General features: G+C 53.1%; 1 protein-coding gene across 2 annotated transcripts in view; it reads right to left on the bottom strand.

Moving 5' to 3' along the window:
- The window catches only part of RNF157 (ring finger protein 157), a 77,883-nt gene continuing 61,249 nt past the window's right edge, over positions 1-16,634 (bottom strand). The window contains exons 10-19 of one of the 2 annotated variants that reach the window (XM_060133437.1): positions 16,269-16,428; positions 16,022-16,134; positions 13,800-14,038; positions 12,975-13,083; positions 10,421-10,532; positions 9,773-9,945; positions 9,415-9,486; positions 8,512-8,560; positions 6,309-6,419; positions 1-470 (exon numbers count right to left, since the gene is read on the bottom strand). In XM_060133437.1, coding sequence (XP_059989420.1) covers positions 349-470; positions 6,309-6,419; positions 8,512-8,560; positions 9,415-9,486; positions 9,773-9,945; positions 10,421-10,532; positions 12,975-13,083; positions 13,800-14,038; positions 16,022-16,134; positions 16,269-16,428 — 1,260 coding nt within the window. In that variant the 3' untranslated portion in view covers positions 1-348. Of the gene's footprint in view, positions 471-6,308; positions 6,420-8,511; positions 8,561-9,414; positions 9,487-9,772; positions 9,946-10,420; positions 10,533-12,974; positions 13,084-13,799; positions 14,039-16,021; positions 16,135-16,268; positions 16,429-16,634 lie in introns of those variants that run through there. The other variant, XM_060133438.1, reaches the window with a different exon arrangement.

Below are 16,634 nucleotides of genomic sequence, written 5' to 3'. Positions count from 1 at the left end.
AGATGCACGAGAAATAACCAGTCTGTGGACCACAGCTCCACCTGAAGGTCAAGATACAGTGGAAACATTCCAGAGACTCTCTGCAAAGGGTCTCATGAGCTGCAGTTCATTGAGTGGCTTTAGCCCACAAAGAGAAAAGAGGCTTCCGGTCCCTTCTGAGAGAGGAAGGATCACGGATGTGGAAGATGAGCCTGGGAGAAGGGGCAGGTGCCCTCAGCATCCAGCTTTCACGTGGGTCTAAAAAGTCTCCATGTGTTTTGCTGAGGATGCCCGGGAGGTCCGTGGTGCCATGAGGCCAGGATGGGATGCGAGGGCGGGAGGAGAGCCCTGGTTCAGGGGCTAGGGCTCTCAGATGGCCAAAGGACCCCACACGCAGAGCCTGTTCTCAGGGTCCTCCAGGCTGGCAGAAGACAGGCGTCGGCGCTGCGTGTTCCGACGACTGACCACGTTGTCATCAGCCTGCCAGGCACCTGAGAAGAGGAAAGGAAGGTTACCGGACCTTTGGTTTGGTCCAGATGGTGTCTCTGGCAGGACAGTCCGGGAGTTTGGCATGAAAACTGGCAGGACGCGCGTTACCTGGAACTCCCACAGGGTGCAAACCACAGCACGTGAAACTTGGGAGCACTGGCGCCCACTGGGCTAGGGACAGTCATGGCCACTGTGGCCCATTGATGGAGGGACATGCAGGATGGTCCTTGTTTTGTGAGCTTTGCCCTAGGATCCACTTTTGTGTCTTTATTTGGTCTTGAAGTTTGCCTAAGTGTTACAGGAAAAGAAACTGAGTCTGGCTGAGACTTTCACAAGAGCAGGAGGAGACGAAGGGGAGGGAGAAGAGTGTGTTAATTTGGGCTCAGAGTTAGTGTTTGCTGTGGGGGCCAGGGTGGGGCAGGAAATGACGGGCTGCCCAGCAGGGTGCCAGGGACCAAATGGCATGGGGGAGAACAGGGTGGCGCCTGTTCCTCTCTTTCTGCACCCGAACAGCCCACCGAGATTGGCTATCAGCTGGTGTCACCAACCCCAGGAGACATTAGCTCCAGAGCTTTGGGGTCCCCCGGGTACCATCCACAAAACTCATCATCTTCCCCCCTTGTACTGCAGTTCCTGCACAAGAAGCACCTGCTGCCCATGCTGGAAACCCACGCTCGGTGCTTCTCTCTCCTTTGTGCTCTGTATCCAATCCATTATGACCTCCTGCTTGTTCAAGCTCTAGTAATGTCTAAATCGGTAGTCAGAAAACCAGGGTACAGCCCCAGCTTGTAACGTACTGACTGTGTGACCCTGGGCAGGTCATTGTACTTGGAGCCCTGGTTTTCCCATCCATCAGATGGGAGATGAGTACTTACCCCCCCCCCAGGGGTGCTGTGAGACTAAGCGAGGCGACATGGGAGAGCGGTGAGCAGGGCGCCTGACTCATAGAATGTGCGCGACAACCAGCCGCCCCCCAGGCCTTGTTCAGGCCACAGTCATCTCCCCCCAGCCGTCCTCCCAGCCCACAGACTGGCTCCATCTGATTCATTCCCTCCAGTGCAGCGAGATGCCCCTTCTGAAGGGAGAGAATGAAGCCCTAACCCCCTGAGGTTGGGGAAAGCCTTCCATCCTCTGGCCGAGGACTGCTGAGCTGCCTCTCCCAGCACCTGCCCCCAGAAGGCCCCCCCCAAGCCAGATGGGGTCCAGCGTGCTCCGAAGTGCTCCCCCCCGCACCGGCCTGAACCACCACCCAATTTCTCACGCCGTGTGGAAACTGCTGAACCCTCCATCACACTGTGATCTCCTCCCGGGCAGAGCCGAGAGCCATGCCTGGCCCATCAGAGGGCTCAGTTCGTGGACGGAGCTGGCCGACCCTGGAGGGTGGGCGTGAGGCTCACTGCGTCACGTTTGAGGGAGGCCACTCACGAATGTCTGGGGTCAGCTTCAGGTTAGGCCAGCCCAAGACACGAAACCCTTTAATGGCAGAAACACTAGGATTAAGTGGGTATAAACTGTGTATTTCCCATAAATGTCCTGGTGCGATAATCCGCCCTAAGCCTCTAATAATAGCCTGTGGAGGTGGACCCCAGGGGAAGGGGAGTGAGTGGGACAGGAAATTTTTAGGTATCTCTCGCAGCCAGACGGAATGTGGGGATCTCTATTCCCTGGGGGCACCGGAGTCCGGCACATGGGTCCACAGTGCTTTTCCCCTCTAAGGGTGACAGGATGAAGAGCAGGCAAGATTGCGCTTTTAAGTTAGGAACCCCCAGATGAAATAAGTTGTTCGTTCATTTGGTAGATCTCATACTTATTCCTCAGTGTTTATGGGGCAGGACTCAGGAACTGCAGCTGTTTGGTAGGAAAGACCAAAAGCAAATGGTAAACAGGAGAGAAGACACACACACACACACACACACACACACACACACACACACACACACACACACACACACACACACACACACACACACACACACACACACACACACACACACAGTCAAATCAAAACACTGCCACAGCCTCGCAGCCACCACCACTGGCTGCCAGATTGCCTGGCTCTTAATTCATGAGTCCTTGCTACAAACACCACCGGTCCAGATTCTGAGCCAGGGCTGAAAACTGGCTCCTTCTGAAGCAGCCTCAAGACTCAGACCTGAAGTCTCTGTTCTCCCGGCTTCTTGGTACAGTCGGTGGTGCTCTTTCCTCTAAAAAGGCTTCTGCCAGACCCTCAGCAAAACCCTGCCGCTCCGCACATCCTGGATGCAGAAGGTAAGCCTGGAAGGCGCAGGAGGACTTCCTGAGCGAGTGCTACCATTCCGTCCAGCCCTCAGCCAGAAAAGGGGGCCTGGAGATTCACAATCCTTCACAGGAGGTAGAGAAAGGTGCTTCCCACTTAATTCCATCCTCAGGCTCAGAAATGGGGGCGTGAAGAGACCTCTAGAGGCAGATTTGGGTAGCACATCTAGGGGGATTCCGCACAGCTCTTTCCTGCCTCTACCCAGCCACTAATTAAATTTAAGGTCTGTAACAGTTCCACCATCTTGTAGAGTTTCTCTCCAGGAAAAGAGAAAATTAATTCAGATTTCTCCTTAGTATCTGCGAAGCGTAACCCTTCCTAGTGGCGTCTTAGTCTTGGGCTAGCTCAGGTCTCCATAAGTACTTTTCTTTGTTTGTTTTGCTTTGGGCTGCGCAGTGGCTTGGAGGATCTTAGTTCTCCAACCAGGGATTGAACCAGGCCACTGCAGTGAAAGTGCTGAGTCCTAACCACTGGACTGCCAGGGAATTCCCTCCATAAGTACTTTTAGATTTCATCGGTATGCCCACTCCCGTCCAATGCCGTCATTTAAAAACATTTGTATCGGGCTTCCCTGATGGCGCAGCGGTTGAGAGTCCGCCTGCCGATGCAGGGGACACGGGTTCGTGCCCCAGTCCGGGAAGATCCCACATGCTGCGGAGCGGCTGGGCCCGTGAGCCATGGCCGCTGAGCCTGCGCATCCGGAGCCTGTGCTCCGCAATGGGAGAGGCCACAACAGTGAGAGACCCGCGTACCACACACACACACACACACACACACACAAAATTTGTATTTCCACTAATAAACCCAAATTACCTTTGCTTTTTCCCATCACACTCCCCAGAGCCTTTTCACAGGATTGTCACTGGTCCCCTGACCACTATCCTGCCGCCTGTGTGATACTCCATCAGATTCCCTGGAGCCCCGTCTACCTAGCACGGCCTCGCAATTCTAATCGGCTCACCACCTACAATGGTCAACTCAGATTTCCTCCCTTTGAGAACCTTGCAGAACAATCTCAGAACATACCATCGCCCCCCGACCTTGGTCTTGGGGCCAAAGAAGACCCAGAGGCTTCTTAGGGGAAGAAGGGCTGGAATGACACAGGTGCTCTCTCAGCGTCACTCCCACAAGGGTGATGAGAGCAGCGAGAATGGGGACCTGAGCCATCATTGCCGCCAGCTGGGGCTCCTGGCAGGGCACGTGTGGGCCTGGGGAGGGTGGACCATGGGATGCTCCCTGGGTTCCCTCCTTGTGGGCGCTCCGTGAGGGGAGTGGCATCCGTGTGGGGAGGGAAACAGCGTGGAGAAGGGGACCAAGTGCCTGAGAAGCTGTCCTGATGGCCAAGCCAGCCTGAGGCACCTCAGTCATAGGATGGAACTTTGAACTTACAGCTGAGCGTGGTGAGGCCTGTTGATTCCACGGGACCTACCAAAGTGGATACTCCTGTCATTAACCCGACAGATGCTTCCAGAGAGTTCCCCAGCACTTTGCTACCAGTGTGATGCTAACAGCAGAACCCGAGAAACATTTTACCAAGAGAGCAGATGCACTTTCCTTCTCCGTAAGAGTCCTGAGACCTCGGGGTGAGGCTACGATGTGACCCTCAAGTCCCTCTTCCGGCAGCCGCCACTGTCATTGGGTTTCACGTCTGGCCTGAAGGGTGAAGCCAGTTTAATCTGAGAATGGCTGGCTCCCGAGATCACCGTAAGGAAGCCCAGGCACTGTTTTCCTTCCAGGTCTCACTCCCCTGCGGCAATCCCAGAGTGGAATAAACATCTACCAGCAGCTTGGCCGGAAGGAGTTAGGGACAGGCGGAAGCAGAGGCCTGGGGAGTTAGGGACAGGCGGAAGCAGAGGCCTGGGGTCAGCTTCCACCAGCATGGGTGGCTGAAACAATCCCAGTAGCTCTCTCTGCCAAAACACGGGGGTTGGTGGGGAGCTGCTGGGGGGAGGCAGGAGCCTAGATTCCTCTCTTGAAGTCCGGTGAGCGGCTGGCCGGCACAACTGCCACAGACACAGGGCGGAGTGAGGGCAGAGATGTCATCTTCCCCAACTAGTGACCAAAACAAATCCTGCCTGTACCCTTTGCCACAGAAGCAGCCCCGCTTTTGTGGAACAGGGATTCATCTATTCTCACAAATATTTCTTTTTCCTGGAAAATTTCAGCATATTAAAATACAGGCTCTTGCCAGTTAGGAATGGGAGCCTCAGCGAGAGCCCCTCGGATGTGCGCATGCCCAGCAAGCTTGGGGTTGGGTGTGGGTGAACATGAACTTTCACACGAAGTCTGGATAACATAAATGAGTTTCAAAATAAACAAACTGGACAGACAGACGTACATTTGGCAAAAAGACATGAGAAACAAATGGACAGACAGGAGCCAGGTAAAGAGTGGGAAGGCAGGAAGTGAAGTGTACCCTGGACCTCAGCCGCTCTGGCCCAGGCCTGGCTGGGTCAACGCTAAGTGGGAAGGGACCGGAGAGCCCTTGGGAAGGCCGTGGGAGGTGTCTCCAGGGATTACGGCTTCCTCCACCACAAGCCTGCATGGGGCCAGAGGGGTGAGGACCTCTGCAAGCTGATGGAGAGTGGCAACCACAGGAGTTTGTGTCCCTCCAGCGCCTGTAGCCACGTCGCCAAGAGAGTAAAGCACTGGACCCACAACGAGACGTGGCTGTCCTGAAGCTTAAACATGTCCAGGGCATGTTTAAGAGATTACAAACCACGCAACATGAAGGCAGTCTCTGCCGTGAACCCAGGAGGGGCAATTTCGACCTAGTCCACTGGGCAAGACGTGGCTTTAGAGCCATGGTTGGTGGAGCCCTTGGTGAGCACGGAGCAGAGGGACATCAGTGCCCAGAGTGTGACTGACAGGTGGGCTCCTCCTGAGAACTCATCCCAGATTCAGTTTAGTGTCGTGAGAAGGAACAAGGGGCATGTTGACGGCCCTCATCGAATTTATAGAGTTAGGGCTCCAGGGAGAAGTCACCCTCGACCCCTGATCGTTCCTTTGGGATCCAAATCTAGGGAGCACAAGGCAACTGGTGGTAGCCCAGGGCTCACTGGGTCACAGAGCTAGTCTATCAAACGCTGGCTTTGAAATTCCTCTCTGATCCTAACTAAACACTCTCCTCTGAGGAGCTACAGGTTCCCTTTTCAAGGGCTCAGGCTCTCTTTCCAAGACCTTCTCACAGAGGCCGTGTCTGCCTTAAACTACCTGTTGATGGAAACAAGACCAGGCCCCCTGCCATGGCATCTGCAAGATCATGATGGAGGGGGCACGGTCAGGCCAAATCGGAAGGATTTGGAGGGATTTTTGCGCCTTTCTTCATGCCCAAATAGTCTCGCTTAGAGCAGAGTCGCTTTTTGCCCAAGGACTCCCCGAGGCCGCCTCACTTCCTTTCAGCAACTGGCTCCCAGCATCTTAGCAAAGCCCATGCCTTCTTGCAGGAACTGTAGGGCAGGATATGGGTGTCCCAGGGTGAGAGCAGGGGTGCGAGCAGGGGAGCGTCTCCCACCAAGTTCGTGTTCAGCAGACTGCCACTCACCGGGTAAGCAGACCTCAGAGCACAGCTTATTGTCCAGTGCTTTCACGCTGGCGATGTCAAAGTCATTGTTATTGTCACACTCCATACCTAGAAATGCGAATGTCCTCTGGCCTGTAACGGAGTTAAGGCAGTTAGAGAGGGCCTGGCTGTGTTTTTCTCTGCTTTGCTGTCCTTAAAATAAAAATCTTAAGGATGGACACAAAAAAAATCAAATCATATGTTAAAAAAAAGACAATAATTACGTGGGTAAAGAGTGGACAATAAAGGAAACTGTGTGGGTATGTTTGTGTTCTCTCTGTTCTGCTCTGTTTCCTTAACTGGCCCCTTTCCAGCCTTCGTTCCTGGGAAATCAGACCCTGGGGAGGTCTGTGGGATACGGACACGCAGACCCAGGCCCAGAGCAGAGCTAAGCCAGGCTGGAAGAGCTAGGAGAGCCACGGGGGAAGCGACCCTGGCTCCGGCCTGTGTCTGTTGGTGGACGTGGGGTGTGTTTATGACCACAAGACTCTGCGAAATGACTAATACATAAAACGGCAATTAAAGCTCTTTGGTTCCACATTTTGCACCTCAAATCAAAGAATCGCTTCGTTCGCAAAATTATGATTTATTTTCTTTGAGACTTAATTTGCTCTTCGGAGTATGTTTTAAGGGGCTGACCAGAAACCTACAGTCGTGTAAGATGGGAAGCGGACAGTCTTAGATGTTATTTTTTCAAGCCCCCCGCCCCGCTTTGTTTCCTTGGTGAAAGGGAGAGGAAGAAACATACACCTACTGCGTATGGCATGTCAGGCGGAAACCACATATGGAATGTGAGGTGGAAACCACGTACTGCCCTGTGCCTTTTAGAAGCAAATATTCTATGGGGGGGCGACAATCACAATGGAGAACTCGGAGCCTTGAGCCCTGAAGACATCAACCGAGGGGAGGTGGCGCCCAACCCCGGCTTGGCTGGCACACGCGTGCGGCAGAGGCACAGCCTGGGCAACCACCCCTCCTCCGGCACTACTTGGCCAGGAGAGAGTGGTCAAGTGTGCATGCGCACCCCCTGCACACCACACCGCCCCCCAAGCAACTGCCAGGGCCAAAGCAGAAGCGACTAGCATGCCATCTGCATCCCGGCTGGGATCCAGGTCTGCTCTGGAGGTTGCCCTTCTGCGGAGGCACCTCAGAGGAGCAGAGGGAAGAGACACCGGTTCCTGGGACGCCTGGTCCTGCACTCCCAGGCGGGATTCCCAGCCCGCCCCCCCTGCCTCCTTGCTCTATATGTAGGTCGTTCCTTTGCTTCTCGGCTTACTAGAAACAAAATTCTTCCGACTGAAGGTATAATTGACCTTATTTACAAAACAGAAATAGAGTCACAGATGTAGAAACCAAACTGATGGTTATGGCGGGGAGAAGGGAGGGGAGGGATAAATTGGGAGATTGGGATTGACATATACACACTACTATATATAAAATAGATAACTAATAAGGACCTACTGTAGAGCACAGGGGACTCTACTCAATACTCGAATGGCCTGTATGGGGAAAGAATCTAAAAAAGAGTGGATATATGTATATGTATAATTGATTCACTTTGCTGGACAGCAGAAACTAACACAACATTGTAAACCAACTATTCCAATTTAAAAAAATATATACTTGAGGCCTGAAGATGGTAAAGAGAATCGTTCCAATAGCCTACAAACACTAGTCTACGCTGAGCTGCTGACGTCTCTTCACCTCATCTTCGCTGTGCCGCCAGGGCTGTGATCCTTCTGCTACTGTAACATCAGCCGTTTTCTTCACTAAGGCAGGAAAACCTACTGCCTAACAGTCGGTTCCCCCAAGGGGAGGAAGCTGTTCTCCTGCTGCAGCTGAACTTTGGGGCTGCCAGAGCCGTTCTGTGAGACTCAGATGAGAAGCTGAAGCAGGAAGGAAGGTGATGGGAGTTGCCCAAGAAGCCTCAGGACCTACTCGACGTAAATGGAGAACTCCATGTATCTTCTGTAGCCTTGGCTCAGAGGCCCAGAGAGAGCTGGGAAGGGTGCTGAGGTCCTCAGATACCCTGCTCGCTTTGATATGCCACCAAAAAGACAACCGTTCCCCAAAGCCACACCCTTGAGCAGTGCCACCAAGTCACACCAGGGCCCCTTTCTGTACCCTTTCGACAATACCCGGGAAAGAAATATAATAAAAGGGAGCAAAAGACCAGGTCTTTTACCATCTTCTTGTGTGGGTGATCCGTCCTCTTCTTCTAGAACATCATTTCCCTAGGACAGAAGGAAGGCACTATGAGTCCAGAAAGCAGTGAAATGAGTCTATGGATCGTCAGAAGACAGAACTCGTCACCCTCATGGTGTCTATACATTTCCTGTCCGTGTGAGACGGCTGGGAGGCCCAGCAGAGGCAGATTTTGTTTGGCGAGGCAGGATCGGCCTGTAGGGACCAGGTCTGAGGCACGTTACGGAGGGACCCTAGGACTGTCAGGAATACCCTTGGTCATAGTTCAGCTCACACTGTTTCTCTCAGGTGGAAATAAAAGTTGTCAAATGAAAAAGCAAACCGTGAGATCATAAAACTTCCAGAAATCCTTTAGGATCCCCAACCCTATCCAGATGCTCCTTTGAGAACATCTGGCTCAAGAGAAAGTTGTAGAGTCCCCACTGTGAGCTGGGCGTTCCATATACTTCGTCCACACCTCCGTCAGAGCACCTCTCATGCTGAGTTATAACTGATTCCTCCATCAGACGGAGCTCCGGGATGGGTGGATTGGTGGGGGGGGGGGCAGGCAAAAGCCATGTCACTCGGTCTTTGTGTCCCCCAGTGCCAGGAAGATGTGAGATGCCTGTCCCAGGTAAATACTAAGTGAATTGGAGGACAAACACCCTCTCAAGGGTCTGGCCTGGAAGACTTCCCTCTAGAACTCACCCCACGCCTACTACGCTGAGACCAGCGCCCTCTGCTAATCGGACAGTCCCTCTGCTCTGCACCCTGCCTCTAACAGATCCAAGTGCGCCCCCTTGGAAGGCTTCTTCCAGAACGGCCCCCATGCTATCTGCATCCTCTGCGGCACCGGCCGTCCCTCTGACCGGGGAGGGGGCACCAGCGTCCACCTTGCTCTCACCTCTGCATCCTGCTCTTCGGCGGCGGCGGCGAGCCCCGCGAAGTTGCAGTCTGGAGACGCCGCTGGTGTCACCTGCAAAGGAGCGACAAAAGTCAAGGTGCAGATGCCACCGGCCCTCCTACCCAGCTTGCCTGGCAGCAAACCCCAACCAAGTCCTCAGGACAGAAGGGGTACCACACGGAAGATCACATCTGAGGGAGCCTTTGAGTCAACGACACGGTACCCTGTTTTCCGGGGCCCCCCTCCCGAGCACTGCGGGGCTTTGCCGACCTCCCTGGCAGGCCCTGGACTGAGCTCCTTGGGACTCGAGTACAGAGCAGAGCAGAGCGGCGAGGGCGAGCCCATGCTCCTCTCTTACCTCTCCTTCCTCTGAGGGGGTCCTGCTGGAGGCCCGGGGGCAGGGGAGAGCCTCCCCGTCCTCTTCCGTGCCGGGGGCGACGTAGGAGCCGGACATGGAGGAGACGGTGTCGGTGCTGATCTGGGAGGACACCATGGACATGACCGACTGGGCCAGACTGCTGCTGGCAGGGTCTTTGGAGACAGGAGTTGGAGGAAGGACACGGAGGTCAGGCCCGGCTGCTGTGAGAGGACTGGGGGCAGAGCTCTCTCGCTGCACCCAGGCAGTGAGGACACCAGCGGCCTGGCCTTGCCCTCACCAAATAGGGTTTAGATGGAAGGTTTTCCAAGGTTTGGCTCCTTTACGTTTTAGAGCTCCAAACTCAACCTCAGGGATGAGGGATTTGCTTTTCCCTGTCATAATGTTAAAGAAAACCTTACGACAGCAGGACTGGGAGTGAGATGCCTGCTTCTCCCCCAGCTCAGCCGCTAGACCACCCTCTCATTGCAAGAGAGTGAGTCTCACTTCCTCTCAAGCCGGGGCCTGTTCTGTCTGCTGCTTAGGTATTAATTTGCTGCTCCCCAGTCCATCCGGGAGGAAATATTAGAAGCACTACGGACTCGGCTGACGGGGAAGGACCTGGAGTTGCTCCCGCCCACCCTCGCGTACCTTCTGGGGAGGAAATTGTGGAGGAGAGAGGTGTCCCCGTGCAGGACGACTGGTCAATAGCTCCTGACGATGACAAGGTCAGGTTCTCACTTTCTGGGGTGATGCCACATTCCTGGGGGGCAAAGGAGTAAGCACCAGTCAAACATGTTAGAGGGGAGGGGTCAGGGTGGGGGGCCTGGGAGAGGGGAGATCGGGGCGGGGCGGGGTCAGGGCGGGGGGGCCTGGGAGAGGGGAGATCGGGGCAGGGCGGCAGGAGGCGACATGCAGAGGGAGGGCCAGTTCCTCCTCTTATCGCTTCTATGCAGCCCTGACCCTGAGTGGCTGTCTGGGGGGGGGTGGGGGTGGGGGTGGGGGTGGGGTGGGGGGTGGGGGTGGCGGGGTGGGGGTGGGGGGGTGTGGGGGGGTGTGGGGTGTGGGGTGGGGGTGGGGGTGGGGGTGGGGGTGGGGGGTGTGTGTGGGGGTGGGGGTGTGGGGGGGGTGGGGGGGGCAAGCACATCCTGCCCGAGGCCCAGCAGCTGTGGAGCCACACAAAGACCGCAGCTCAGGTGACACAGGTCACCCAGCAGCTGTGACACGGGAACACCCCAGGTTTCCCCAGGACTACAAACAGCTCTCCTTCTGAAGGGAGAGAACACAAAACCGGCGGAGGCCCCGGTACCTGCTGGGCTCCTCCTCTGGGATGGAGGGTTAGTTCCAGCTCGATGGATCTAATACAAACACCGCCTGCCCCCCAGCCCGCGCCCCGCACCCTCCGTGCACCCCAGGGCAGATGCAAAGGCCTACGGATTCTCTCTCTACAGCCTGTGTTCTCTCTTCCAGGTCTTCTTTTCTTAAAACCTTGGTTTGTGGGCTTCCCTGGTGGTGCAGTGGTTAAGAATCCGCCTACCAATGCAGGGGATACGGGTTCGAGCCCTGGTCTGGGAAGATCCCACATGCCGCGGAGCAACTAGGCCCGTGAGCCACAACTACTGAGCCCTCGTGCCACAACTACTGAAGCCTGCGTGCCCAGAGCCCGTGCTCCGCAACAAGAGAAGCCGCCGCAATGAGAAGCCCACGCACCGCAATGAAGAGTAGCCCCCGCTCGCCACAACTAGAGAAAGCCCGCGCGCAGCAACGGAGACCCAGCACAGCCAAAAAAAATAAATAAATTAAAAAAAAAAAAAACTTGGTTCAGGCAACCCTCCTGCCTGGCTTGGTCTGCCTCCTGCCTAATCCAGTCTGCACACCTCCGCCAGGTGGGCCCTCGTGAAGCCACGTTCCCACTGTACCACTGGCCTGCTCAGGACCCCCACTTCTGCTCCGTGCTTCACGTGTACTGTCCCTGCCGCCAGGAATGGTTCTCTCACCTGTCTCTTCGTGTCTAAGAAATTTTGACATTCAGCTCAAACGCTGCCCCGCCATCACACTGCTTCTGGCTCCCTCCACTTAGCGCGATCCTCCACAGCACGTCAGTGTCTCTGTTTTGGGAGCACCTCCTTTCTCTGGTTAAAATTCATTCACTCATTCAACAAACACTTACTAACACCTATGTGCCAGGTGTGGTGTTGTTATTCATGTACATGTCCTGTCTCCTACTGGACCATGAGCTCCTCAGGACATGGACCGCTTTTCACCTCCCTATGCTCCGCTGCACCTAGCCCACCGCCTTACCAGGGATGGGCTCGACAGCCCGCTGACCTCTGTTACATAAAGCCAGGGTAGAGGCGCACAGGGTAGAGGATCCCATCTTCCACTCAGCCGCCCGGCTTTTCCACCGGCTGCGCCTGCGTCCAGAACCCGCTCTCCTCAGACATCTTCCCAGTTCATCTCACCTCCTCTGCCCATGGACCACTTTTCTTTTTACCTGCAACTGCGTGGCATGTGGGATCTTAGTTCCCCAACCAGGGATCAAACCCACATCCCTTGCAGTGGAAGCACGGAGTCCTAACCACTGGACTGCCAGGGGAGTCCCCTTGTCCATGGACCACTTTTTTTTTTGTTTTGGTACGCGGGCCTCTCACTGTTGTGGACTCTCCCATTGCGGAGCACAGGCTCTGGACGCGCAGGCCCAGCAGCCATGGCTCACGGGCCCAGCCGCTCCGCGGCATGTGGGATCCTCCCAGACCGGGGCACGAACCCGTGTCCCCTGCATCGGCAGGTGGACTCTCAACCACTGCGCCACCAGGGAAGCCCCATGGATCACTTTTTAAAGCAAGCCTCCCGACCCTTACATGACACACGGATCCCCGGTAACACCTGACACATACGTTTTGTACTGACTGTCTTTTGTGTCCACCCCACCCCAACCATGAAGCCTGTAAGCGCCAGGAGGGCAGGATTTTTGTGTGTCCCCACTGCTGCTGTCCTCTGCATAAAGGATCATATGCCTGGTCAGTAACACAGGCCCCGTACACTGATAAAAGACTGAGTCTGGTGACACCTTTGCTGCTGTCTCAGAGAGTGTTCAAAGGGCGTTTGATGAATGAAAGAGAGCAGACAGGCCGGAAGAGGCCAGCAGGCAGGAAGCAGAGCACCTGGAGTCCAAAACCAAACAAGGAAGGACACTGCACATCACCTCTCTGAGATGCTGGGCTGACGGTCTCTGCGACAGGGGCGTCTCGGATTCGCTGCATGAACGCTCATCTTCCTCTTCGTGCAGCACAGAAGAATTCTGGGAGATGGACCTGCATAAGCCCGGAGGGAGAAGCAGCTGCAGCCAATGCCCCTTAAAGAACAGAACTCGCCCGCACTCGCATTAACCAGACGTCACAGGGAGAAGAGGGCCCTGAGGGGAACCTAAATCTTAGGAAGGAGCGGGGACGTGAGAAAGGGCACCAGAGGGTCTGAGACCTCTTCTGGGCGTCGGAAAATCGGAGTTTTACCTTTAGCTCTTTCAGACAATTGTGTCTGAACTGGGGGAAAACCACTGACATGTTTAGGGTTTCAATATTTTCATGTGTTAAATACTTTCCTTTCCTCTGCCGCGGAAGTTTATTATGACTTGCTCCTAGTTGGATGTAAACGCCTAAGAAACACAGATCACAAGGTCCCTTTGGTCCTCAGACTAAGTGATGCTCCCAGGGGCCTGAATGACCCTAACGCTGTCATCGTCCCTATACCCCATACTCTCCTCCCACAACAGAACCCATGAGAGGTTCGTCCATCTGGATCCTCCTAAGTACCCATGTACCATCTTATTTTCCTCTCCCAAGGGATGGGATAACTACCCCTCAGGTGCTAGCCCAGGTCTTCAGTGCAGTGAGCAGCTCTGGGAACAGCCCAGAGGGTCTACACTGCCCTGGGACTTGGGACTCGAGCCAGCACCGAGGAGGTGAAAGATGGATTGAAAGCACCTCATCAAGGACCCCAGGGCCAACACTACTGCATGCTGGCTACTCACTTGGAGAGACTGTTTCTGAGCTTGAGTCCTGGGCTGCTGCAGTCGGACAGGCGGTCAAGGGGGGAGAGCGTCCGGACAGGAGGTAGGTGGCCATCACTGCCATAGGAAGGCAGCATTCCCGAGAGGTGTCTGTCTCCAAGCACGTGGAGTGGGGGGACTGCCGGGGATGCGGTAAGGGGCCCATTGAGGGCCTCCAGAAGAGATACCACTTCATAACCCGGTGGAATGTTCTCTGAGGACTAGGGGAATCAGAGACAGGTTGGGAAATTAATTAAATACTCTTCCTTTTATGGTATGAGCGTTGTTTCTTCCTCTGCGTTGGAAAAACGCTTTCTTTTACATCTAGTCTGGGGCTCTGGCAAAGGGAAACTGTATTAGAAGCAGAAAAAAGATAAATTATCAGAGAACCGCGTGTTCCTTGACGCTGCTTACTGATGAACTTCTTCTTAATACTGTTTATTTTTTCCGATTACGGTAGAAATATATGTTCATTACAGGAAATTTGGAAAATACATAAAAGTGGAAAGAAGGAAAAAAGTCATCAACCATCAAATCACCCAAAGTGATAACTTTTGTTAGCATTCTGGTGTTATTTTCTTCCAGTGTTTTTTCCTCTGTACTGTTTACACAGTTGTGATCAATGTGTTAATGATAATTTTATACCCCGCTTACCTCACGGAACATAAATATTTTCCTTCACATGCAACACTTTTCATAGATACCATACATTTCCTTATTCTTCCATTGGTGTTGGCTATTTAGCTGTGTCCATTTCCTGCTGTAAACAACACTTTGATGAACATCTGTTCATCTATTGTGCAAAAATCTCTTTTTCTCAGATCATTTTCTGGGTATTAAATTCTAAGACCTTAGATTACCAAGTACAAATGTTTTTAAGGCTCTTAATATATACAGCTGTTTTGTTTATCTTCAGTGATCTTTCTAGTTACACCCTTACAAGCAGTACAGACTACCTGTTTTAATTGCTTCTTGGCCAGCATGGGGTATCTTTAAAAAAGGAAGTTTTTAAAGGTGAAAGGTGAAAAATGGTCTCTCATCTTAATTTGCATGTTGTTGATTTTTAACGTGGTTGACTTTTTAAAAAAATGACTGTTGACCAGCTATGTTTCCTCTTCTGAGAAATTTTTTATATATCTTTTGCCCATTTAGCTACTATTTCATTCAAGTGAGTTATGGTAAAGATACTAGCCTTTCCTCTGATGCAAATGTTGTGAGTACATTTTTTTTCTTTAGATGATTTGCTGTTTGGTTTTAACTTTGGTCATCTTTTACACATCTAAAAAAAAAATTTTTATGCGATAAAATCTACATGTTCGGTTAAGACTCCGCACTTCCACTGCAGGGGGTGCGGGTTTAATTGCTGGTCGGGGAACTAAGATCCCACATGCCACGCGGCGTGGCCAAAAAAAAAAAACAAAAAAACTACAGGTTCTTTTTTGGTAGCATTCCATTGTTTTCAAGCTTAGAGAGCCCTCTCCCATCCATAGTCAACTAAAGAATCATCTATAATTTATTCTAGGTTTTTAATGTTTGGCTTGCTCTGTTTTTAGTGCAGTTAACTAGTTACTCCGCCTGGAATTTGTTATCTGGTAAGAACTGAAGTGCTAAACTCATTGTTTCTCCCTAAAGCACTACCTAATCATTCCAATACCATTTAGTGAATAATTGGTAATTAATCTCTTCCACTAGCGTGTTAACCTAAAGACAAGACCTTCTGGTCTATAACTACAAAGCGTGGAGGCTTGACACCATCACTTACACCACGAGACAGAGGTGAATTATTTCACCTACGTGGCTCCCAGTCCCTGAAGTCACGAAATAAGACAAAGAAAAACAGTTACCTTCTCCGAGGATTCAGATAGAAATGGTAACTTGTATCTAAATCCCAAACAGTCATCCCCTTGTTTCTGCTTGGGGGCGTTCCAGAGCTGGACCCCATCCCCACCCCCATCCGCCTGGACACTGGAGTGAAACAGCAAGCTGACAGCTCTAGGGATGGTAAATGTTAACTGGACGCTGAGTCCCCAAGGTGGAAAGGGGAGCTTTTAATGATCAGAACCTCATTTTCCACTGTACTATTGGCTGGTTTTTAACACAACATGATCTCGGCCAGCTTACTCAGTACTTCAGAATGCCAAGGTTTAATTACTTGCCACAAAGTCACGTGAAGAAGGACAAAAGGTGAAAAAAGCCCAACTTACTGAATGCTCTTCTGAGTCGGATGTCTGGGATGAGAGGATGGGGTTAAAGCTGGTTGGGGACAGAGGGCCCAGTTTCTTCCTCATGGCTCTGATCTGAAGCAGTGCCCGGAAGGCTGTGAAGAAGAAAACAGGCCATCAGGACACGGTGATGCAGGAGTCAGGATGGACAAGAGCCCGCACAGAAGCCACGACCCCTTCTCCCCCCGAGGGCTGACCTCGGGGACCCAGCAGGGCCTCCGGGGCTTACGCAGTCGGCAGATGGGGCAGTTGTTGGCCTGGTAGCGCAGGGTGTCGGCGCAGGTGTTACACAGGCAGAGGTGACGACAGGGCAGAATCAAGGTGTCCCGCACGTCTGAGAGACACACCACACACTCGGCACTGTTATCACTCACTTCATCCTCAGCCACCTGGCCGGGGGACAGAAATTTAGCCAGTGTCACAAAGACCCTCACGTCACACACCTTCTTTCGAAGGCAGCCTGCCTGCACAGCTGAGACAATGCACTTGGTAAACTACGTTGAACTTGGTAGTTTACCAAGTGCACTGGCATGCTCAGTTTCACTTCTTCTGGCAACTGCTTGTCTCAAGCTCGTCCTCTGAGGCTGACATCTGG

The sequence above is a fragment of the Lagenorhynchus albirostris genome, chromosome 20 (assembly GCF_949774975.1).
Source record: "Lagenorhynchus albirostris chromosome 20, mLagAlb1.1, whole genome shotgun sequence".
Lineage (NCBI taxonomy): Eukaryota > Metazoa > Chordata > Mammalia > Artiodactyla > Delphinidae > Lagenorhynchus > Lagenorhynchus albirostris.
Note: the sequence above shows the minus strand (reverse complement) of the source record. Positions and strands in the feature narration are given on the sequence as shown.